At 51.5% G+C, this 24,177-nt stretch overlaps 8 protein-coding genes across 8 annotated transcripts; 4 read left to right on the forward strand and 4 right to left on the reverse strand.

Annotated features, from left to right (window-relative positions):
- Positions 1-102: 102 nt before the first annotated feature.
- On the forward strand, positions 103-1,218 carry hapB (transcription activator HAP2; the record flags this gene model as incomplete). The annotated part of the gene is made up of 2 exons (XM_046089103.1): positions 103-448; positions 578-1,218. The coding sequence occupies 2 exons, from the start codon at positions 103-105 to the stop codon at positions 1,216-1,218; spliced, it is 987 nt and encodes a 328-aa protein (XP_045945073.1).
- A 2,410-nt stretch (positions 1,219-3,628) lies between these two features.
- LDX57_007387 (putative arsenite resistance protein Ars2) lies at positions 3,629-6,558 on the forward strand (the record flags this gene model as incomplete). Its single annotated transcript, XM_046089104.1, has 3 exons — positions 3,629-3,728; positions 3,812-5,826; positions 5,902-6,558. The coding sequence occupies 3 exons, from the start codon at positions 3,629-3,631 to the stop codon at positions 6,556-6,558; spliced, it is 2,772 nt and encodes a 923-aa protein (XP_045945074.1).
- Positions 6,559-7,621: 1,063 nt separating this feature from the next.
- LDX57_007388 (uncharacterized protein) lies at positions 7,622-9,091 on the reverse strand (the record flags this gene model as incomplete). The annotated part of the gene is made up of 1 exon (XM_046089105.1): positions 7,622-9,091. The coding sequence occupies one exon, from the start codon at positions 9,089-9,091 to the stop codon at positions 7,622-7,624; it is 1,470 nt and encodes a 489-aa protein (XP_045945075.1).
- Positions 9,092-12,040: 2,949 nt separating this feature from the next.
- flbB lies at positions 12,041-13,808 on the forward strand (the record flags this gene model as incomplete). The annotated part of the gene is made up of 5 exons (XM_046089106.1): positions 12,041-12,119; positions 12,425-12,499; positions 12,553-12,640; positions 12,710-13,297; positions 13,346-13,808. 5 exons carry the CDS (start codon positions 12,041-12,043, stop codon positions 13,806-13,808), a joined length of 1,293 nt encoding a protein of 430 aa, XP_045945076.1.
- Positions 13,809-14,049: 241 nt separating this feature from the next.
- On the reverse strand, positions 14,050-14,626 carry LDX57_007390 (Zn(II)2Cys6 transcription factor domain-containing protein; the record flags this gene model as incomplete). Its single annotated transcript, XM_046089107.1, has 2 exons — positions 14,050-14,433; positions 14,549-14,626. 2 exons carry the CDS (start codon positions 14,624-14,626, stop codon positions 14,050-14,052), a joined length of 462 nt encoding a protein of 153 aa, XP_045945077.1.
- A 527-nt stretch (positions 14,627-15,153) lies between these two features.
- LDX57_007391 (cutinase family protein) lies at positions 15,154-15,933 on the reverse strand (the record flags this gene model as incomplete). Its single annotated transcript, XM_046089108.1, has 3 exons — positions 15,154-15,418; positions 15,490-15,790; positions 15,858-15,933. 3 exons carry the CDS (start codon positions 15,931-15,933, stop codon positions 15,154-15,156), a joined length of 642 nt encoding a protein of 213 aa, XP_045945078.1.
- A 1,985-nt stretch (positions 15,934-17,918) lies between these two features.
- LDX57_007392 (eukaryotic translation initiation factor 3 subunit D) lies at positions 17,919-20,346 on the reverse strand. Its single transcript, XM_046089109.1, has 2 exons — positions 20,050-20,346; positions 17,919-19,985 (listed from the first exon to the last, which is right to left on the reverse strand). Exons 1-2 carry the CDS (start codon positions 20,255-20,257, stop codon positions 18,433-18,435), a joined length of 1,761 nt encoding a protein of 586 aa, XP_045945079.1. The 5' UTR covers positions 20,258-20,346; the 3' UTR covers positions 17,919-18,432.
- A 1,692-nt stretch (positions 20,347-22,038) lies between these two features.
- On the forward strand, positions 22,039-22,572 carry LDX57_007393 (hydrophobin family protein; the record flags this gene model as incomplete). Its single annotated transcript, XM_046089110.1, has 3 exons — positions 22,039-22,330; positions 22,412-22,473; positions 22,534-22,572. The coding sequence occupies 3 exons, from the start codon at positions 22,039-22,041 to the stop codon at positions 22,570-22,572; spliced, it is 393 nt and encodes a 130-aa protein (XP_045945080.1).
- Positions 22,573-24,177: the final 1,605 nt, after the last annotated feature.

Raw genomic sequence — 24,177 nt, forward strand, 5'->3', positions numbered from 1 at the left:
TGCCATTACTATTGGTCCAGGTCTCTTGGTTCCTGACAGTCCGATCGATCCAATCACAGAGGATATTGGACGCGTGACGGGAAGCGCCGTCGCGAACCTCCCATGATGGAGTATCCTCCCCAATATCAACAGCCTCACGGCCAAAATCCCCATGCCTCCTCTCACATTGCCGCCCCTTACCAGACCGCGCCGCAGAACGCCGGTTCTACCGTGGGGTCGATGACTTCTCCCACCAACCCTCAAGCGCACATGCAACCTGCCCACCCGACACACCAGGCCTCGCCAATTGTCCCCTCCCAATCGCATTACCAGCAGACACAAAATGCCCCGGGCTCGGTACATCAGCAAATGAATTTTCCTCAGTCGTACGGGGTAACAACGGCGATGCCGCAGACATACGGCATCTCCCCAACTCAGGCGGCCGCCATGGCCACCGCCGCGGCTTCGGGTCAGTTCTATCCGCTTCACCAAGACTCCATGGCCGGCCAACTCCCCCAGGGTCCGCGGGGCTCGCCGCGCATGGCAGGAGTGCCCGTGAAGAATGATCGGAACCCTCGCTCACCGCCGCAATTACCAGGACAAATGCCTTCCATGGCCTCCCAAGTGCCCATGCCCCAGAGCGCTCAGATGCAGCCGCGGCGGATGAGCCACGTCGGAAGCCCGCACGTTCAAAGCGCCCAACCCGTTCTCAACCACGTTGGTCGTCCTTCCGTGGGCCCGCCCATGGCCCCCCCTCATCAGCCGCCGGTGCAGCAAAGCCAACCTTCTCCGGAGATGGTCGCCGGTCCCCAGGAAGAATCCCCGCTCTACGTCAACGCGAAGCAGTTCCACCGCATCCTCAAACGCCGCGTGGCCCGACAAAAGTTGGAAGAGCAACTGCGACTGACCTCTAAGGGCCGCAAGCCGTACTTGCACGAATCTCGTCACAACCACGCCATGCGGCGACCGCGGGGTCCCGGTGGTCGATTCTTGACCGCGGAGGAAGTCGCCGCCATGGAAAAGAAACAGGGCTCCGGAGCTCCCGGTCAGGAGAACACCGAAAGCCCCGTTATGAAGCATACCGGCGGGAGTACTCCGTCGGCCCAGAAACGGAAGTCAAGTGAGGTCAACGAGGACAATGTCAGCTCGGCCAAGAAGGCGAAGACCGCCGGGCCTAAAACCAGCAGTGCCGAGGAGAGTGAAAATGAGTCCGCCGACGCGTCGGATGAAGAAGGTTGAATGATCACTTACGACCCCGTCACGTTCTCCTTCTCGCGTCGATTCCGCTCCCGACATCTGTTTCTTCGTACTTATTTCTCATGGCCTTTTATGGATGGATGCCTGGATTTTGTTTTTCCTAATTTCTTTTCTCTCTCCCCGTAGCGAGCGATGTGTGACTACTTTCCCGTGGTTCTGACTTGATTATTTCACCCCCTCCCCTTTTCTTTCCGTCTTATTGTTACGTCTTCTGGTTTCATGGTTGTTGATATTATGCTGGTACGAAGTTTGATCATATATCCCTTGACCCGATGATGCTCCGTCTGCCAGGAATGTGTGTATGAAATGATTTCCCCGATCTGTTTTTCTATTCTTATTTCTCTCTTGTTCTGATGTTTCTTTATGCATATTGATATTTTCTTTTCTGTTTCTCCTATCCTTATCGAACTCCAATCGTCGGGTCCCGGCTGTCAATACATCGAATGAACTGCAAACGTGCCATAGCTTGTGATGGTATCTTGGACCGACGGCCTATTTTCTGATCAGCTTCTTGGCTTGCCTTTAAAGCTCCCCACACCGCCGTCTCGACTACTCCCAGGATTACTTTTGGCATGAGTATCGTTCATTCTACGATTGATCACACGGATCCAATCTGCTTACGCTTTCGTCGAAGCAGCTCGTTACATCGACAGTGCATTGTTCGCTTTCGCATTTAGGCATCGTGCTATACGGAATCCCTTTCTTTTCCGCTCTATTTATCTTTCTTCTTTATTTTTTTTTTTTGGTTGGGGCTTAGAGCGGTACCCATCGCTGGTAAAAACGAACGAACCCCTCGAGGAAAAATGAAAATGCAGATATTACCGGAGGAATGTTATGAACCAGCGGGAGACTCACTGTAAGGCAGTGCACCGGGTGCCTAGGGCCAGATTTTGATCTACATGGAGTTCTGATCTCTTTGGATTAGATATCTGCAATCATGCCCTTTCCCTTTTTTTATGTTGTCTGCAGCGTTGTTATCCTTGGACCCGAAGTTCCTCAAACTGATATAAGACCAACGGCGGTAGCTGTTTCCTCCGACTCGAGCTGCTGAACCTGGGGTTTGATCCAAGTATGGCTCTTGTTGAGTTAGACTTTGGTTTGTGCTATCAGTATGTTGTCATTTGACTATCGGTGCACTATTCGTGGTCGCTGTTCTCTTTCGTTCTCAGCATCTCTTTTCTTTTACTACAAGGATGATTCCCCCACTAGTCGTGTACAAATATCAGGACATACACTTCGACGTTGCTCGGTAGCCTGTGGGATCTGGCTAATCTGGGCTTTATCATAATACCCCGTAGAATCAGTTGATCTTGTGTGCATTGCAATCGACGTGAATAGTAATGAGCGGAAGTACTAGGTAGTCTCGACTCTGGAGTGAATCCACCACCAGCAACTTTCCGCTTTGGCGCAAGTGCCAAAAATAACCCCGGATTAGTCATTGCGTCTGCTTATGTCAGCGCGGCCGTCGGCGTCGCCCTTCCCCGTCTCGACTTTCGCTTTCCCCTTCTCCAACTGCATCGCATCTGCTCCCGGCTGTCTCGTTCCCTCCAAACTTATCATTGGACTGGGTCTGTGATCAGGGATTGGTCTCATCCGATTGATTCATCCTTTTTTATAAGGCTTCTTGTAGGTCGCCTTCCTCCGTTTACTATTCTCTTTTATTCCCATTGCCGTGTTTCTTCTGTTGTTACACTCACCACCGACCTCCCTTTGTCTCTATCACTTTCCCCCCCATCTCGCTCGTTACCCCCTTTTCCCTGCCTCATCTTCTCTTGCTCTTCTCATTGCATGAGAGGGAAAATAAAAGGAAGCAACCAAATCATCTTTCCCATCGCATCTCTTCTTTTCTTGATACCCTTCTTTTATGCCACCTGCTTCCATGCTTCCGTTCCCGATCTCTTCCAGGGAGCAGTAGTTGGTCATATCGTCGCGCCCAAATTGGCCTTCGAGACCGATCATCTTGTCTTTTTCCCCTTCTTCATTTTCTTTCTCTATTTATTTCCGGTCCCTCAAGGGCGTCTTCATTATCTCGTTTTCGGGCTCGATCTTTGTCTCTCAAATCGCGAACATGTCCTCTTCAAGCTCTTCCGTCGCGCGGGTTTCAGCCTCGTTTCCGTCTTTTTCCTCATCACATCCCGCTCCTTGCACACTGCGTCAAAATTCAACCTGCCAGGCACCCTCCTCAGATGAACAAGTCAAGTGAAAAGACATTCTCTAATTTTGTTGATGTCGCTTTTTAGCTCACCTTTGCCGGTGTTTACCGCCTTCTCCTGCTCGTTCGTCGGCCGTCCTCTCAACTCCGGCGATTATTTTCTCAAATTTGACACTAGTCAAACGTGAGCCAAGATCGGACACGTCCTTCTCATCGTCGTTGAAAGCTCAGCCATTCGACATGGATTCCTATGATACGTATGGATCTCCCGGCAGGAGCCGGGACGGAGACCCGTACTCGAACAGGGCACCGGTGGATTCCTACCGACGTCGGTCTCCCGGTAAGACCTTTCCAAGCTTGACACCTTGGAATTGGTGAGAGAGAGAAAGTGAAAGGACCATTTACTAATTGTATTTTCTACAGTGTCCCAGGACCGTCGCCGTGGACGTGGTCGTTCTCGCTCGCCAGCAATGATCGATCGTTATGAACCTACAGATCGACGGACTTCCCGAGATGATTATTACGCCACGGCTCGCGAACATACCATGAGGGAGCGTGAAGATCGTCGCCGTGCTCCTTCTCCCAACGTCGCCAACATTGATCGATATGTCCCTGGACAGGACTCGGGAAAGCGACCGATTCCGACAAATCCCCTGCCGAACCCTCTCAGCCTTGATTTCCAGGTTGGATTCAACTGGTTTGCCGAATGGTGGCGCGCCGAACAATCTATCAAGGAGGAGAAAGAACGTGCTAAGCATGGAGGACGCCGCCCGTCGGACCGTGTGAAGGGAGAGCGCGAGGCGCGGGAAGATCGTGACCGCGAGCGGGCGCAGATCCAGGCTGCGTATGATGCGTACAAGGTGGACCTTCAGATCAAGATGGCAAGGACATTCGTCCAACATCATCGAAATGAAGAATGGTTCAAGGAACGTTATGTTCCCGAGGTTCGGGATCCTCTGCGCCGCCGTGTGATGGACTTCCGAGTGGGCGCTTATCAGCAATGGGAGAGCGACATTGATGGCGGGTTGTTTGATGATTTCACCCTCGAAGGAATTTACAAAAGTGAGAGCGATGGTGCGGGCGGTGTCGTGGAGAAAGAGGAAGGTGAAACGACCGCGGTGGGAGAGACTTTAAGCGTCTTGGACTTGCTACCAGCCCGAGGAGGCGAGCTGCGTGACGAGGCCTTGTCCCAACCCGCATTGCTTATCAAGACCCTGGCCCCGAACGTGAGCCGGGAGAAAATCGAGGAGTTTTGCAAGGAACACCTAGGGGAACAAGATGGTGGCTTTAAGTGGCTGAGTCTCAGTGATCCAAACCCATCCAAGAAGTACCACCGTATGGGATGGATCATGTTGCACCCCGCGGCGGAAAATGCCGTTGTCGAGAGAGGGGACGGCAGAGAGGAAGAGGGCGAGGAAATCGAGCAAGATGACTATGCCAACGGCAGCTCTAGTACTTCCGCCGCAGAGAAGGCCCTCGAAGCTGTCAATGACAAAACCATCCATGACCCGGTTCACGGAGACTTCGTATGCCACGTTGGGGTCCACGTTCCGCCCGCACAGCCACGCAAGAAGGCGCTGTGGGATTTGTTCTCCACCCCAGAGCGTATCGAGCGCGACTTGGAGCTAGCCAGACGACTCGTGGCGAAACTGGATTCGGAAATGGGCGGCGGTGTAGATGGATATGTCAAGATTGAAGAGCGAGTGGAAGAATTGCGTGGTAAGGGCTGGCTGCAGCCACCCGTTACAGGCCCCGTCAGTGTCAAGAAGAGAAAACCTGATTTTGACACGGATGATATGGACGAGGGGGAAGCCGAAGAAGGGGAGGAGCAGGAAGGATGGGAAGATGATGAGATCGATGACGAGGAGCTTTTGGCCAAGAAGAAGAAGCTGGACTTGCTTGTGGAGTATGTCCGCAGGGTCTACAACTTTTGCTTCTTCTGTGTATTCGAAAGCGATTCGGTTCATGAGCTTGCGCGGAAATGCCCAGGTGGTCACCTTCGCCGGCCGCGGGCGGGTCTCAGCTCGCAGTCGAAGGCTGTCGCTAGAGCTAGCGCTTTAGGACAGCCGTTCCCGGTGAAGAAGAAGGAGCCCAGCGAGGAGGGCGAGGAGCAGCCAGCGCCTGCGGAGGAAAAGCGACCGCAACGGTTTGCTTCCAAATCGGAACAGCAGCTCCAGCGTGCGTTCAACTGGGTGAAGACTTTCGAGGACAAGCTCTTGCAGATCCTCGAGCCCGAGAATGTGGATATCAGAAAGCTGGGTGGTAAACCGGTGGACGACGCACTTGAGGAGGAACTATCGAAATTCATGAAGCAAGAGGACGAATCCAAGTATCGCTGCAAGGTTCCCGAGTGCACTAAGTTGTTCAAGGCCGAATATTTCTGGCGCAAGCACATCGAGAAGCGTCACACGGAGTGGTATGAATCTATCCGAAGCGATGTGAGTGACAATATTCCCCCCCCCCTCTGCCAGTCGAGAGAAAGACGAGAAGAAAGCTAACATGTTGACACACAGCTGTCTTTGGTCAACGCATATGTCCTCGATCCTGCTCGGATTGCACCTTCGCGGTCTGATGCCAATAGCAACGGCCATTTCCCTCTCAGCTCCGGCCAGAACCAAGCCGGCACGCCTCGTGGTTTCAGTCTGTCGTCATCGATGCCCGCATACATGGGACCGAACGGCAACGTTCCCGCTGGCTTTCCCCCTATGGCCGGGGCAGCATCCTTGCCTGGCTTCATGGGCGTGAACAATCCGGCAGGTGCCTGGAGTGGCGGTATGGTCGGTGGTGACCATCCTGGATTACATCAGCCCGGCGTGATGCGTCGAGGTGGCCGCTTTAACAATCGCTCCGGGCCTTACGACCGGCGAGGAGGTAATAACCGCTATGGCAATTCCGTCGCCGGTAGCGGTCGATTGAGCCCGGTTCGTGGCATGTCAAACATGTATGGATCTGGTGGTCGCCTTCCGACCAACTCGGGGGCGCCATACATCCCTCCTGGACACCCGGCAGCTGCCGCATTTGCTGGTGCCGGAGGCTTTCCTGATGCCATGGGTGGCGGTGCCGGTCCTCAGGGTATGGGACCCCGCGAAGCCGTTCAAGGCCGCAGTCTCAAGAGCTACGAGGATCTTGATGCGGTGGGCGGTGCCGGCAGTGGTGAATTGAACTACTAAAGCTCGAACAGTTTTAGTTGTTGCTTGCATTTTGAGAAGAAAAAAGATTTTCCAACCCGTGGCGTCCAATGGTCACTCCATCTTTCTGTCATTTCTTTTCGTTTTCAATCCTATCATAACCTCAGCTTGATCTATCGCACGTCTTCCATTCTATGTTTTTGGTTTTTAATACGCGCTACCAGATCGTCCGGTCCTTTCATCACCGTTTCTTCATTCGTCCATTCTACATGCCAGTTAAAACCATGTTTTCAGAGCGGAGGGTCCCTACTTGGGAACAGGAGTTCTTTTTCTTTTGCTCGTCTTACCGCAATTATCTCAACCTGTCACATGTACCTTGCTCACCAGGTCTCTCTCGGATTTCCTTTTATCGTGGAATTCTTCCGACCGAAGGATGAAAGCTTCAAAGCAGGAGAAAAAGAAGGAAACACGGAAACATAATAAAAGCGGTGCTTCTTGAAGTTTCCTTCCTCTCTTCCTCCTGCCACCTCCTTCTTTGTGTGTACCATACTTTTGTGTTTACTGGAATACATCAACGCATTGATCAATCCATTTGGCCATCTAGCTATTTAGTTAACTGTTCTATCGCGTTTAATACTGTATCATCGTTGGGGGTAAAAACCACACACCAAGGCAGCTAGCTACTCTAGGCTGCGCTCCAAAATCATAGGTAAGATTAGAGTTCCTAATCTTCCCTTCTTGTCCGACCGTGAACCATGGTCCTAATCCATGTCTCATATTCTTCACAGCCCGTGACGACTTCAACCTGAAGAAACAGAACCAGGATGGGTGACCTCGTACGAACTAATAGGTTTGACGACTTGATTTGATTTGATTTCTTTTGTGTCACTGCATCCGGGGAAGGGAGGGAGATGGGAGGGAGGCGGGGTTTGTGTTACGGTTTCTTTTTCTTTTCGAGTTCTTTTTTTGTGGATTTGGATTTTGGTGTGGGAGGGTATATTATCCAGATAGCAAATTTGTAAGTGTTATTGTGTAATGGCTCGATATAATTTATAGATAGAGAAAGATGAAGGTATATACGAAAGTGTAGCCTGCCTGCGGTATACTAGCCAGCTAGGTTCCCAGGCAGGTCTCTGTTAGTAGTAGAAGTGGACGTGGAAGTAGAAGGAGAAGTAGACGTCGGCATGCGAATCACGACCTCTTCGCTACCATCGTACCACTGCGCGCCCATCTTGCGGATGCGGCGCTCGCTGGCCAGGAATAGAAGTAGGTATATATGCACGGCGATCTCGCCCCACGCGTATACCTTGAGACCTAGTTCGTGAGCTGGTGGAATGCGCTGGTTGTGCGGAGAAGTTGAGTTAGAATCGGTTCGGGAGCCGGAACGTGTTTCAGAGCCAGAGCCGGGGTCCGTACTAACGCTCGAAGAAACATCTTCGAGGTAGCACCAAACACCCCATCCCGCTCGCCCTTCTTTGCCTACAAGCTCGCTTAGGAAAGACCAGAAGCGGTTGAAGAGGAACCGGTCCCATGTGTTTGGGTGGGTTTTGGATTTGTTCGCGTCGGCGTCTGCGTGCAGGATGTCAATACGAAGATACCAGTACCCGCGTTCGAGGATATCCAGGGGTCGGGACTGCTGGATAGGTGTGTAGATTCGTGGGGAGTGAAGACGTTTGAAGAGCATGGATAGGGTGGGTGTGATGTGTGTGGTGAATCTCTTGTTGGAGATTGGAGGCGGAGGGGGTCTGATTTGCATGGGAGGAGCAATTGTCACTTCGAGGGCGGGAGCGGGAGGGTGAGATGCTTTGTTGCTGTCTTTGTCTTTGCCCTTAGCCGGAAGCTTGGGTTTGGATGTAGGCATGGGAGCGGGGGTAGAATGGGGAGGACGAGGTTCATGATCGCTCTGGTGTGGAGAGTGTTTTCCTTTCAATTCCAGCTCTGGTTCTTGTTTTCCGTCGCGCGCTGCGGGAGGAAGCTGTTTGTCCGGGAGCACTTTTGAGTGTTCATCTGGAGTTGGATCTGATTCTATTCGACACCGCTTTGATTGAGGTGGCGACGAGAGATCCGGCGCCGATGTCCTTTGATACTGATCCAAGGATTCGAAGCCGGTGGCATTTCCCGATACCAATATCTCGGGTTGAGAGTCTGGTATGACGCTGACCGGACTACCTAGCGAATCCTGCGCGGCGCCACCACGGGGTGGTGGATCGTCAACGGCGAGGGTGAACTCCGTCGAAGAGACGGCATTGTTATTATGAGGGATCACGTGGGGTTCGAGATCGGAGGCAGACTCGGACGTGCAAGGGAGAGGTGGGCCGACGGGTTGGGGAGCATGAGCATCGGCATCACGATGACGGGCGTCATTGGGGTGCAGGCGATCGAGACTTTGACCTTCGTCTTGATCTTGACTCCGATCCTGGGCTTGATCATAGGAGCCCTCGTCCGATCTGAGAGTGATTACTTGGCACGAGGCAGGCTGGAAGCCGAGGATGGCCTGGACCTGAGCACGATAGCGGGCATCGTCCGCGGCGGTGCTGGGAGCGGAGACGTGGACGAGGACTTCCGATGTTTCCATGACATAGCGGAGAGGGAGGTATTACGCAAATTGCAAACCAGTGGCTTGAATCAATAAAGGCGGAATCGTCGCCTCATCGCTGTCCGATGAAAGCGAGAGAAGAGGAGAACAAAAAGAAACGGAAAAGGCGAGTCATGCGGAAGTGGAGAGGCGTCCCGATCGGGCTGGCTGGCTGGCCTTAGGCCGCAGATCGGTCTCGATGGAGGTGCCTTCTTCTTTGGGAAGCCGATCTTCCCAGGCGTTCGTCTTCCCTTTCACTCTTCCCTTCCCCCCTCACCACCGAACCCAACGGCATCGACTTGGCCGAGTTACTGAGTTATTGAGAGTGGCTGGGTGTTCTATTACAAGGCTATTCCGTACATTTTACGGAGTACGTTTTGGGGACCCAGCCATCCTGGGAAAGGATGGAACTTTTAGTTCCATTTTTCTTATTTTATTTTTATTTATTTTTACTTCCTTAGTGAAATAAGGATCCTCATAGAACAAAAGAGCGAGAGCAAAATGGCAGACCAGTCACCAGATAAGTCAAAATCTCTCGGTAGATGCCAATGTTGATGAATCAAGAGTACGGATTAAGTCTGAACGATCAGATCAACGCCTCGCCTCCTGGCTGGGAGAATCCATTGAAAATCAAACTATGCTATTTGGTTCTCCCCCTGCAATCCCGGTGATCATTAAACCCCGAACAATCGAACGACACGGTCATGGGAGCTCCCCGAGTGGCATTTAGGAAATTCCCCCCTTAGGCCCCTACCATCGCCCTCGTACCTGAAAGCTCGGCAGATTGGCGCCGTGCGGTGCGGTACTACTGCGTGTGCATACCGATTTAGTGTTACGACAGGTTGCAGGCTGGCTAGCTCGGTGGGTAAAAGCGTTGGGAATCACAACCCAGGTCTCCAGTCTCTCTACGAGCACCATCCCGGTCCAGGATAAAAGGCCGAACTCTCAATGGTCAGTGGGACTCGTCAATCAGAGACCCGTGAAAGGGAAACTCAAGAAAATTTTCTTTGATCGTTTCAAGTGAAAAAGAAGAAGAAAAAAAAGAAAAGGACGACAGAAGGAAAAGAGATCAGTCCAAATGCCAACCCGTCTGCATACGTACAACCGTTGGTGTCCCAAATTCACCCAGGAAATTAGAATAAAGACCCTGGACGCTAGACGTTACACGAAGACCAGGTTCCCTACGGTTCATCCTGCCTTACATATGAGATATCGACCGAGTTGAGCACCCTCGGATTGTGTTGGATGGTCCCCGGCTGGCCAGTCAAGTTCAGGAAAGCCGACCAAACCATTCTGGTGCAACTTTCCCACTCCAGTACTTCCTCCGTAGGAGCTCTCGGATCTGGGATCTGGACCTGGAAGCTACGGAGCAGATTCCGGGAACCACAGTAGGAACAGACGAACGGAGTTCCTTCGGGGAATCATCCTATGGAGCTAGACCGAACTATTGCCATGACGATTCTTTTTCGAGAGAGGGATTATCATCATCGCCGTAATCAGCAGGATTAAGTCACTACCAGAAGAAAAATCAAATAAGACAGAGCGAGGCGAAAAATCAAACTTTGTCTGGTCGATCGCAGGCCAGTTTCAACTTTCCACCGTCGACATACCCATACAGATTGCCCGGGTGGGTGCATTCTTGCTTTTTCCTACGGACCCAGACTGCCAATGAATTATTGGCGATCGGATGGAAAAAGGGGAGATGAGGGTGGATTCCCATTGACGGATGGAATCCATTCCGGTTGTTCTCTCAGCCGAGGTCAGATCTGAGTGCATCGAGGCTAGGACCAAGGCCAGAGGTAATTCCTTTTCTTTTTTTTGCTGATCTTCGGTCTTGGGAGAGAAGAAGATGATGATTATGATGATGGTTTTCATGATTATTCTATCTTCTTCCAGTACTACATACTGTAACCGCATCGACCGTGTGCATTCCTGTCAAGGACCCGTCACTCGAACTAACGGACTCTAGTGGCATCTGCGGAACGACTCCATTCCAGCCCGTCGTTAATTATTCATTTCATTAATTCAGTGACCGGCAGACTAGACTATCTTGATTGCGCAAAGACCAAGGCCACCTGGGGCCCGTGAAGAACGGGGACGCGAGCCAATTAATCGCCAGTTCCGACTTGCATGGTGGATGTAACAAGACGAGGTCGCTTTGACAGGGTCTCCAGGTCCATCTGCTTAGCATCATCTCCGGTCTTGTCGAATGTCTTGTCGCCGTGTCCCACTTTATCCTCCGACCTCTTCGTCGTTCCACTCTTTTCCTCCGTTTCGGACGCTCTCCTCCCACACGCCCTGGATCCCTCATCTTTTGTCCTTTCCTTTTGGCCTCTTTCCATCCCTCGTCATCCCCGGTTTGGATCTATCAATCCCGTCCCCTGCTCGAGCCTTGTTGGTTCTCCATTGCACCTGGATCTTGAATAATTGACCTCTCTCTCTCCTTCCCATTTACTCCCTTTCCTCCCCCTCGTGTGGTGTCCAACTCAATTCCCCTTCGGGCGCGCATCGGGGGGAACACGCATCCGATCTGCCTTCCGTGCGTGTTATTAAACCAAAGAAAAATCAAACAAAATATCAAAAGTCGGCCCAGAAGTATATCGTATCTTCCTTCTTTTTTATTAATTCCAACGGTGAGGGCGCTTGGACAAAGCGGGAATATATCCACTCTATCATTCGTAGTTTCATCCTAAGGCTGACAACGGTTGCAGGAAGCTTTCTCTCGTTTGCTCTCATATGAGCCTTTTGCCACCATCATCTTTCCCTTCCGGACCCATTTAGATCTTCGTCTGTCGTCAGCGCCGGTCCGGCTCGTATCCATCGTTACCGTTTCTCTCCCTGCTTCCCCCGTCGTCTCTCCTATCTCGGACCTGTAATCGCGCCGGTCGCATCTTCCCTACCTTTTCTTCCATCCATCCTCTCCTTGCAGACGACTGCCAGCAACCAACCATGGAAGCCATGAATGACGGGATCATGCCGGTGGATCAAGGCACGATCTATCGACATAGTATGCAACAAGATTCTCCCGGTAAGTTGCGGGAGCTTGTTTCTTTCTTTTGTGTTCGTCGAAAACCGTCGCATCGCTGTATTCAATACTTTTACTATGGGCTTGGATTCCTTCAAAGCTTCGTCGGGTTGTGGCGCAATTGGCTTTCCAAAGGAAACAACGCGCCTTGCGCCGGCTATGAACGACAAACGTCGGTCCCCTGCGCCTGGTGACAGTGACCAATGTTTATCTGCTTCAGCGATTACTTTCTTTTGTTTTCTTATTGCCACTCGCTGCTTCCTGGTTGCATCTCTTGGACAGACTGCTGACATTTAACCAACCCCAAGGCAAAACTTCTTCCGGAACAGATTGGTTGAAATTCTTTTCAGGAGGAGGTGGTGGACAGAAGAAAGTCACTCGAGGTTAGCGATCCCCTTGCTGGACCATTCGCAGTTTATATAATAATGGCGAATAGATGGTCAACCGGCGAAACGACGAGGCCCGAAACCCGACAGCCGACCTGCCCTCACTAGACGGCAAGAGTTAAATCGCCAGGCACAAAGGTATGTCGAAAGGAATCATGAATGCTGGCTGTTCAGGTCAATGTTCTGACCAAGTGATGGGTGAATCAGGACGCATCGTGAGCGAAAGGAACAGTATATGCGATCATTAGAGACGGAGGTGTCGCGACTACGAGAGGCCTACACGCAGGAAATCTCGGCGGCCAACTTAACGGTTCATCAGCATCGGGAGATGGTGCGATCTTTGTCGGAGGAAAACAACATCTTAAAAGACATCCTCGCCAGCCAGGGCATCAACGTCGAAGCCGAGGTCGAGCGACGCAAGGCCGAACGCGCCAGCCCGACATTCCCGCAGCATCACCAGCAACCGTTGACGAGCCCCTTTGCCAGTAGTAGTGTCAGCTCGCAGCCGCCCAACGTTGCACAGCCTGGCAGCAATTTGTATACTACCCCTCCTGCCACGGTCACTCCCCCGACTACCGTTTCGGTCTCGTCGAGCGTTAGCCCTGGTATGAACGGAGTATCGCATGTGGATGTCTCACCCACGCAGGAACTGACGCCGCACAATCACTCACATTACAACGCGCCATGCGACGCGTTGGCCACTCTGGATCGGATAGCTCCGGCCAGTCGGCAACCGGCACATCCTAATGGAATCTTTGAAACAGATCCCCAATTGCAAATTGACTTTATCCTAAAGTAAGTTGCCTCCTCCCGTGTTTGAAATTGAAGTCTAACTGTGAGCAGATTGGAAGGACCATGTCGCGAGCATACCGATTATCTATGTCGACGATCTGTGACGGAAGCCGATGATGAAGACATGCCGTTCTCAGGACACGCTCTAATGGCGACCTGTCCACCTCCTAGCTACATCTCCAACACCACGCCCGAACAGACCTATCCCCACCAGACATACGACCTACCACACGCCAATCTCTCCACCTTGCTGAACCTCAGCCGACAGCTTGTAACTGAGGGACAGATCACGCCGATCATGGCGCTGCAGTGCCTCAAAAGCCACGAGCTCTATCGCAGCTTGACACGCGACGATATCAAAATCATCATGGAGACATTGAATACAAAAGTGCGGTGTTACGGGTTCGGGGCTGTGGTGGAGGACTTTGAACTGAAAGATTGCCTGAGCAGCGTGGTAGGCACCAAGGTGGACCTGGGAATTTCGCAGGTCCACGACGATATGTTATATTCATGATCTCAACGGGACGGACGGACGGACGGAGTTGGTGGTGTTTTGGATCTGACATAAGATGGGCTGTGTTGAATATGTAAATAAACTGATAGCACGCATTGGTTCAGGTATGGAGAAGAGCGGATGATTCGATTGACCTTGACATGGAGATTATCCCATCGACATTGTACGCATTAACGTTTGGCATTGGCATATACCATTTTGACTAATACATAAATCAACCCCGAGATCTTCAGATAGATGTCTACACCTGCACCATCCTCACCACATCCACCAACTCCCTCCCCTCTCTCACGCCACTGACAATCCTCCCCACCAAATCCGCGGACCCCAATCGAATCGCCGAATACAGGATCTCCATCGCCTGATTCTCCGCCTTCCTCGCCGCAGCCCCTGAGCTCCCTTGACTCGAACTAGACGTCATCATCCCCTCCCTCAACTCCATGATCTCATGGCCCTCCGCCTCCGCCTCCGCCAGCTCATTCCGGAGCCGTCGCACCCGCGCCCGCAGCGTCGCTATCACCTCCGCCTGGGCGATCGCCTCCCGGTCCTCGTCTGTAGACGAGTACTTGCATTCGTGCACGATGCCGCGCGCGATGCATGCTTCGCAGGGAGAGAGGCGATCGCACTTTCCCCCCCCTCTCGTGGTTAGCACCGCTTAACGTAAATTTCACAGGGGAAATTGAATATTGGTATGAGGTTGATGGGGGTTCGGTGATTCATGACGATAAGCGATAACGTACCTTTACTTTTCGGTTCCTGCAGGGGGCGCAGGATGCGGCTGGTCTGGGCTTTGGTTTGTGGATGGGGAGGGGGTTCATGGTTTTTGTTCTATTTGTTCTTCTGTTTATGGTTTATTGGGTTGGTTGACGGAGGGAGTTTGGTTTTTGATGGGGTAGATCGTAGATGTTCGATGTCGATGGTGGATAGAATTCCATGGGGAGGGTGCATGGATGACTCAGCGGGGAATAGACTGCATAAATACTGCATAATGTTGGTTTCTACTCCGTACCAAGCGTACTACTGATTGATTTTATGGGTAGTTGTGTGATCTAAATAGATTTGATTTATGAAGAGAGAGGGAGGGAGAGAGATGCCGGCGAAATCATAATGCATGCAAAACTAAATGCCTGATATATACTCAGTTCAATCCAAGAATGATATCCATCAATCGAACAAATGAGCGACTGCATGAAGAAAGCAGCAATGTCCTGCACTACTTTTTCCTTCCACCCTATCTCCGGTATCCTCAATTCCATCAGTTCTTTCCCTCCACCACTCCCTCTCTCCATCCTTACCCAACTCAAGAAGCAAGATCACGATGTCCAAGTACATGGAAACCCTAAATTTACTCCAACTTCCCAGTCAAGAACTCCGTCGCATCAGTCGTATCCCCCAGGTACGAGAAATGCGGCGGCGCGACGATCAGCGTGCCCTCGCAGACCAGGTCGCCCGTGGCACAGTAGATCTTGATCTTGTCCTTGGGGAAGTCCGGGATTTGCTCGTTATCCTGCTTGTTGCGGGTATCGCCGAACAGCACGACGCCTTTGATCTGGTCTTTCAGGGCGTCGGAGAGCTCGGGGATTGCGCCGTGCATGACGGCTGTTCCTTGACTGTTTTCACATTGATAATCTGTCAGCCACCAGGCTGTTCTATAGAGAGAATGATAGAGGGTGAAGTATACCTATAACCTCCCGCCACAATCTGCGTATCGGGGCACTTCTCGGCCGCGAGCTCAAACAACTCCTTGGCTTCGTCGATGGCCACCTGCGAGGTTCCCTTCGGCAGGGCATTATCGCCCAGTGTAGAGCGGTACTTAGGGCCCACGCCCTGGCACGCGACGCCGTCGCTGTTCGCCGCCTTCAGCTTGCTGCAGACAGATGGGCCGGTGGAGGCGCCCAGGAGTCCGATTTCCGTGGAGGCACGGGCGAAGATGAAGGTGACGGGCTGGCAGTCGCCGTTGCGGAGTTCGTTGCCGGAGCTGGCTGGATACGATGTGAGCATTCTCTTTGCTGTCTGTGTATGGTTGAGGAAGGAAGGGAATGGACATACATTGACGTTCTTCCAGGGCCATAGGGCTAGCGGCGGCCAGACCGGCCAGGGCAGCGGAGAGGAGTTGGAGCTTCATCTTTGCTGTCTTTGATTTCTTCTTCTTGGACTTTGAAATCAAATGAAGATGGGTGGAAGGGACTGAGGGAATGGAAAGAATTGCTCAATCAACTCAATGCTGCGCCGCGCTGTACTGTGCTGTGCTCGTGCTGAGATGAAAAACGAGATGCGAGACAAATCCACCGTCCCTCAACGAGTCTTTATAACCTTCATCGCTCGGTACTTGAGTCGTTTCTCATAACGGCATTTGCAATACCTTCCACTCTTGGACCAAGGGACTGAGGAGTCCTAGACAAGACCATCTTCACGACAACTAGAGGGCTATGCTTGGCTCATTGACCCTCGGAGCTCAGTCGCCATACTAGACACCGATCACTTCCTATTCAGATCAGCAAATAGTAAAAGAAGTGCCGTATACCTCGGTCAAACTGTCCTTCTCTACAAGACTGGATCGGTCAGAAAGGGAACGAAACGCATTCAATGCCGAAATGAGTTCGTTGCGTTTCATTCCTCCTGCATTCCCCGCAACAAGGCTAGGTCTGAACCCCTCATGGCACAGTCCCCGATGCGAAGAGGCAGAAGACTCGGACTCAGGCTCAGGATCAAGAAAGACCCAGTCGCAGAGGTTCCGAGCGAAACAGATCCCAAAGACGGATGGCACTATCCCTGGAGAGTAAGAGGTGGGTTGTTTCAACCAAGCAGCCAAGACCTTAGGTATCCAGCGCAGGGCGAACGACGAGTATGGGCAATCTGTCGATTCCCTTCAAAACACGAAGGATGTCTTCTCCGCTGAGGAGAGCGTGCGAGGGAACCCAACGGGAATCAAGAATAAGTTCAACGGCGGTTCTTGGCTGTCGATCTTCTGTTGGATCTGAGGAGTTTTACGGGGTATGTATATTAAATGTTCGACGGCGGAGGGGTGTCCGTGTTGGTTTGACTCATTTGGTTTGATGAGCCGAGGATGCGGTGTGTTGATGAGTCGGGATTTGTAAGATACCCTACATTAAATCGTTTGATGGATATGTAGTGAGAATAGAGAACAGGAACTGGATAGATGAGGCCTCGGCAGACAAACAGAGACAAGAATAGACAGTGGCCGAGTCATGTAGTTTCAGATGAAGGATGCAAGCCAAGCGGCGGTGGTGCTTGGCGGGCGACATGTAACATGGTCACATTTTTAGGGAGTGTTGAAGAGCGTGGCATGATGAATTGAGCGTAGGATCGGTTTGATTCTTTTTGAAATACAATCGATACAAAGATTTGTCTCAGGGGCTGACTCAATACTTATTCCATAGAATACTATGATAATGAGGTGGTTAGCATAGGATATCATATACATGAAAATCCGCAATTCACGCCAACCAATAGATCTATTTCGTACAAACCATAATACCCAAGAAAAGGACGATCCTGTCAATCAATCGAGGTACAGTAATAGACAGTGCACAGGGAGATACAAATCTGATTCAAGTCAGTAGACAGCCCCAAAAGGCAGATGATCAAACCCCGAGGACGTGCCCACTCCCTGACCCATAATAATAAATTAACTATAAGGTAGTCTAGCATCTACAGAGTAAGTCGGACTTTTTCCCGAGATATAGTGACCCAGTTAATCTGCTGACCCCAATTGCTCTTGTTCAGGTCCCTCCCCTTCTTCCTCTAGTTGCTCAGACCGCAGAATCCGGACTACCATACGGAGTATACAGACCACCACTAGCCCAATAGATATGCCGAGGTATGTGGCTTGCAGGTAAGCAATACAAGAAAATCTTCTTCACGAAGAAATTCCTCTACCTGGTTTATATGCCGGTTATGACGTCGAAATTCGGCACTTTGAGTTCTAGATTGGATTGGACTACGCTGATGAGTGGGATTTGGTGTGTCCGTGTCCTCGTGTTTGATGTAAACTAACAAACTAGACGTGTCTTTAAACCATGGAACCTTCGGGCGGTGTTGTTTTATGAGATCTGAGCCGGAATGAGAGTTCGAAGATCTTTTACCCTTGGTCTCAATAAGAATGGACTTGAATATGTTTACTCCGTACTGTTGCTCCAATGGGCAAATAGCCACAGGAGTTCTGTAAGTAATGGAATGAGGTGCTATTTATAGATTGTGTTGTTTTACTTTGGAGACGATTTCGTTTCAGACATTGATCCATCGCCATCCGTGCTCCAGGACTCATGGCGGTGTGATCATCTAGGGGAGAGCTATCCAAAGCTCAAGGGTAATCATATAACTGAAACAGAAGGGACCATGGATCAAATCCTCGCGGGTTGTTAAGAGTCAAAATTAGACAGTGAATTGATTGCGGCTGCCCAATGGTCTTGGAATACGACAAGTACAGAGCAGACAGTCCACTTTAACATATTGATACGCTGTGGGATTGAAAGAGATAATACAAAAAACATCAGGCATGCTCATATTCTAAGCAACTTTTGAACGTATGCACACGAGTGAAAAAAAGAAATTCCAAATGACATTACGACATCAGAGAACATCCTCCCCTCTTTCGATCGGTTTACTCATCATCCTCCTCGGCCTTCTCCTCCTCAGCAGCCTCGGCCTCCTCATCCTCCTCGAAGGTGGTGGCCGGCACGCTGTAGAGACGGATGACCGAGCGGTTGGGGTCCTTGATGAGGACGTACTTCTTGACCTTCTCGGAGTCCTCCTCGGCGTCCAGGGCGCGGATACGGTCGACGATCGTGCGCACAATACCCCATCCGTTACCCAGGTTCAGGTTCATCTGCGAGGCCAGGTCGCGGGGCTTGTAGTTCACAACGCCCAGGATGACGTGAGCGGCAGCAGAGCGGGCGTTGGCACGCGACACAAAACCGAGCTTCATGCCGTCGGCCTTGGCCAGGATGGCCTGGGTGGTCCAGCGGGCCAGCTTGCAGCTGTTGTTCTTCATCTCGGTGGCAACGACGGCACCGCGCTGCGACCACAGCTTGCTGCGCCAGTCAAGCGCACCGCCGGAACCCTGCGCCTTGCTGTCGAACTCGTTCAGGGCCTTGACGACCAGCTGCTGGTCCTCACCACCGGGGGTGGGGTTCTTCATGACGGCGTCGACCTCGGTACGGACGATCATGTTGAGGGGCTCCTCGTCGCGCTCAAGCGACAGGTCGAAGCGGCGGTACTTGTAGCCCTTGGAGGCGAGGGGCTCGGTCTCCTCGGCGGCGTTGTAGAAGGGGTTGGGGTGGTTGAAGGTCACCTTGGCGTCCTCGGACTCGGCCACGGTCTGCAGGGCGAAGTTGTGGTTGATGAAGGTGGCCTCCATGGCGAGGGCGCTGGGGGTGTTGATGGCGTCCTGCTTGTTGGAGGAGTCGGCCACCTCGAGAGGCGCGTCGGCGGCGTTCTCGTTGACGGTCACCAGGTCGAGAGAAGCGCCATCACGCTTGTCGAAGTAGATCTTGTTGCCCTGGTGCACGATGACCAGGTCCCAGGAGTAAACACTGCGAGTAGCGCACATGAGCATGGACAGGATGTCCGAGCTGGCAAAGACGGTAGCCTCGTTCTTGTCGGAGAGTTCCTGGATGACGGGATCTTGCGAGGTCGTGACGTTGTAGGCGGCCCGGTCGAGCGACTGCAGGCGGCGCTCGGCGTTCTTGACGGGCGCCTTGTCGTAGGACCGGTCGTAGTAGTGGAGGAAACCGTACGAGTCGAGGTCCTCGCCCTCGGGAGTCTCGAGGTTCAGCTTGGACAGACGGGAGAAGTCCACCTCCTCCAGCATGCTCCACTCGGGGCGAACGTTGACCGAGGGCTCACGGGTGCGCTGGGGCTTGTCGTAGTCCTTCCATCCGAAGCGACGGCCACGGTTGCCGCGACCACCCCGGTTGTCGTAGTAGCGGTCACCACCCTGACCACCACGGCCGGCGCCCACACGCTGGAAGCCAGCGCGGCCACCGCGCTGAGCCCCGCCACGCTGACCGCGACCACGGAAGACAGTACCACCACCACGGCCAAAAGTGCGCTTGGCAGAGGTACGGGTGTTGTCGACAACGGAGAAAGAGGACTCGTCCTCGGCGACCTGGACGTTGAAGAGGCTGGAGGAACCGGCACCGTAGACTTGCTGATCTGTTGTGTTTGAAGATTTCGTTAGCCACCACTGCACCGATCTTTCGAACACAATTGAACATACCTCTGTAGTTACGGTTGTAGGCCTGGCGACCGGCCCTCTCACGGTCCTTGGACTCGGCAGTCCAGTCGGCCATGCGACCCAGCTTGTCACCCTTGGAGAAAGGAGCATAGGGGACACCGTCCAGCATGTTGTCGGCGGCGGTCGCGGGGCCCCAGGTGTCGTCGGCCGGAAGGGCCGCGACAATGTCGGCAATGGAAAGAGGAGCCATGACGAGACGAAATGGACTGAAGAGGAGATGAGTTACTTGGCTCAATCTCCAAAAGGATGGGGGTGGGAATGGGATGGAGATCAGGATCGGACGGACGATAATCGCGGTGGATTATTCTTGCGGGCAGTTTTTTGTGTCGCGAGCTGTGGCTGGTGACGGGCTTGGCACTCGGCCACATATGCACCGCCACATGTGGTGCGCAATACTTATACAGTGCATTACCTTTGATTATGTCAGATACATGCATGCATTGACCTGGCAGCTGAAATTGTCACTGCTATCCTGACAGAGTCTGAACAATTGATCAGCATCAATATAGATAATAATCACACTGAATCGTAGTCTAGTAGGCACCAGTGGCCAGAGAGATCAACCATCATAGGCGATATGTGAGGTGATATGTGTTATCGCTGCACCCCAACAGGCCCGGAGACATTTACGATTGAATCCACCAAAGGATCAATAATTCTTGGTCTCGCGAAGATCCTAAAGCATTTCGGGAATGAATAGCTCTAGACTAACCTGCGAGACCCATGGTGTACCGCGATGTCGGGAGTTGAAGTGACTAATATGTTACGCGGTGGCAGCTTATCAGGGCATCATTATTGCTTATTTTTTACTGGTTCGATGCTCGACGGGCAGACACACCTTTTGCAATTGAGTTCTTGGACGTGCAAGACCTGCTTTCGGTTTGGGAGGTAATCGACACGCCCTGGAGTTTGGAACAACAAGATTCAATGCCTGAATGGGAGGGAAGTCTCGAAATACAAATGCTGTATTTCCCATACAGCAATGCAATCCCTCTAGAGCACTCTCAATTTCCTTCTATTACCCAATCTGTTCTCATCTGCCCCCACGGATTCTTATCTTGTCAACTCAAATATGGTCTGTTTACTCCTGTTCGCGCTGGTGTCGATCATCCGCGCCGGGAACGACGTGACTGGATGCCACCGCCCCACTGAGAGCGGATCGATCGCTTCCATGTTTCCCTCGTCTACCACTTACTCTACCACTTACTCTACCACTTACTCTACCACTTACTCTACCACTTACTCTACCACTTACTCTACCACTTACCACTCTATTCTTCTTCTCTCCTCCTCTCGGTACTTGGACTAGACCACCCTGGAAAATGCCGCTCTTCAACCGGATCCTCGGTGGTTACAAGCAGCCAGTCGGAAATCAATCCATCAGCCTACAATCTCCCCGGCATGGTTCCTGCGTCCAGATCGACCCATTGCCCAGTCGATGTCTTTGAATTAAACTTCGATGAGGTAAACCTCATGGCTTGATGCTTGATGTCTGATAATGATGCACTTGCCTATTTTCTTCCCACCCACCCGCCTATCGATTCCATGGGAGTTCACTGTTCCCTATCAGGGAATTAAAGCATAGTGTACGGATCATTGCCTCGGTCTGGAACTAATCATCTAGTCCCTCTCGATACGGACGGGAGCTTCTCTTCGATCTCTTACCGAATCTCGAAGGCTGGCAATTTTCTTTTTCTGAGTATGTCGTGGTCGAGATAACGCGACGTGGGATGCCATTGGAGCACCCAATCCTAAGGGGAGGAGCAGGCCAGAGGATAGACATCCCATATGGTCACATGTTGGCTGTCCTTGAGGGTATATAGAGGGCACAAATACATCCTGAATCCTCTCAATTGGAAACAACTCAATCAACTTGTTCCTCTCAGACTCAATCTTCATTGCCCTTCTATTCTTCCAAATCTCTTTCCTTTCTTTACCAGAATCTCATATTCAAACTCTCAATCTCCCACAATGAAGCTCATCACCGTCATCTCCTTCCTCGCCGCCAGCGGCGTCATGGTCTCTGCGTACCCTTCCACCCCAAGCGAAGAGGAACTGCAGGACAGAGTGAGGGAGATTGTCGCCTCCGGCAAACTCCAGGGTGTCGAGAATGTCGAGCACAACAAGAGAGCTCCTGGCGACTGCCTCCAGCCTACCTTATGCTGCCCCAGCTTGACCACCCCTGTCGATCCCCTCTTAGATTCTGTCTTGAACCCCGTCGGTGTCAGTGCTTCTAACATTGTCGGCTCGGTCGGTCTTCTCTGTATGTTCATGTTCTTCATTCGCTTCTGGTATGACCTGTTGAGCTAGAACGAATGTGTGCTAACCAAAGGGGGTAACACAGGCCACCCTTACGATGCTTCCTGCGCCCGCCCGGCTCAGTGCTGCGATCAGGTCAACGTCTTGGTGAGTCTTCTCTCTCTCTCGAGATCAAGGAGTATCCATGATGCTAATGATATGATATAGTCAGGTACCGTTGCTCTTGGCTGCCAGAATCAGCGCTAATCAGCGGGATGCATCAGTACGGTGCCTGTGAATTGATATGGTTTGTGTCAGGTTTGTTTGGGGTATAAGAATGGGCAGAGACTGAGTAAGTCAAGTTTAATGGACAAGGGTATGGTTACTTTCGTGGGACATGGAGATGTCTGTCTATGCTCTCTTAATATGACTTGATGTACCCATTAATGATTTGAATTATACTGGTACCTGATTCGGTTTACTAGCCACAAAGGTCGTAGCAAACTCTCCAGATGAGCATTCTTCGAGCATGAAAAATCACGAAGGTTAAGGCAAGAACCTATCTCACGCAACCTAATTATCAAGGTGAGTCAACAATCGTAGTGCTTCTGTAACTACCCCGAAGCACTTCTTGTCATTAGAATATCTTTACACCCCATCCTAGCAATTCATAGCATTTGAAATACTACCGTGGTTTCCAAACATACCCAGAATACAATCTCATAAATCTAAGAGTACTAAGTAACTAAATCGATATTAATCCGATAAGTGCGTAGTATTAACATTCCCGTTACAAACCCTACATAAACCACCTGAAACGTATACCTCTTTCTTAATCACTCCTCTGTCTATCGATAGCCAATAATACCAGGCTAAACACGAGGTTTCATCCCATTCCCATGACCCTTCACACCAAAAAACAGCTAACCCGATCCGAACTGAATGATGTGTTACAAGCATTCCACCAGGATGAGAGACGGAAAGCTCATCAACCACGTCACCAAAGCTAGTATTTGCCAGCTAGTCTAGCTACCTTACTACTGTAAGATGTACTGTAGTGGGTAGAGTAACCACTAATCAAATCATTTTTTCCCGTCCCGTCCCGTCCGTCCGTCCGTCCCATTCCATTCCATTCAATTTGCCCTACTATAGTTACTCTACGCTTCCCTCCTTTCCATAAATCGATCAACTGCCGAGATTGCTTTGCCTTGGGCACCAGCGGTAGTAACCTTAGTCTTCTGGTAGTTGCGGGCAGAATTTTCTATTCGTAAACACATTGTTCATTTCTGGCTCCGTTGCGATGGAAGGATTAATTGTGATGCGCTTGCTCGAACGCAAGCTGCAACACATACATGCGGCTCTACAAGATCATGGAGCAGTAGGATAGTTACTTATATCAGGAGCCTTGCTTATCTTGAACTCACGCTGTATGAAACTCCACGACCACTCCATGCAGGCTGGACTGGCTTGCAATATCATGCGTCGAGACCATATATCTGCGACTTGTTCTTAAGATCGATTTTGATAACAGTTGACGACATTATCGCCTCCTTCCTGCCTTGCTTCATCTTTTGTTTTTCTCTCGATCGTTTCTTCCCCCAAGGCTGACAGACATACGACGTCCTGTATGTACCTTACCTCTGTGCAAACGAAGCCTTATCGTTCCTGGCTGGGACTGACTGAATGTCAATCTGCCCATATCACAAGGCACAGCGAAGCAAAGCAAGACAATATGGCCGACCAAACCATCGTCATGCGCTACATCCGAGAAGACAGCCTATTGGCACTGTTGAAAAGTCTGTACCCGAACGGAGGGTACTCCGTGAGTGTGAGTACAAAGTACCTTTCTTCTTTTTGGCTTTTCTTTTTTTC

This window comes from Aspergillus melleus, assembly GCF_016097325.1.
Source record: "Aspergillus melleus strain CBS 546.65 chromosome Unknown contig4, whole genome shotgun sequence".
NCBI classification, from domain to species: Eukaryota; Fungi; Ascomycota; class Eurotiomycetes; order Eurotiales; family Aspergillaceae; genus Aspergillus; species Aspergillus melleus.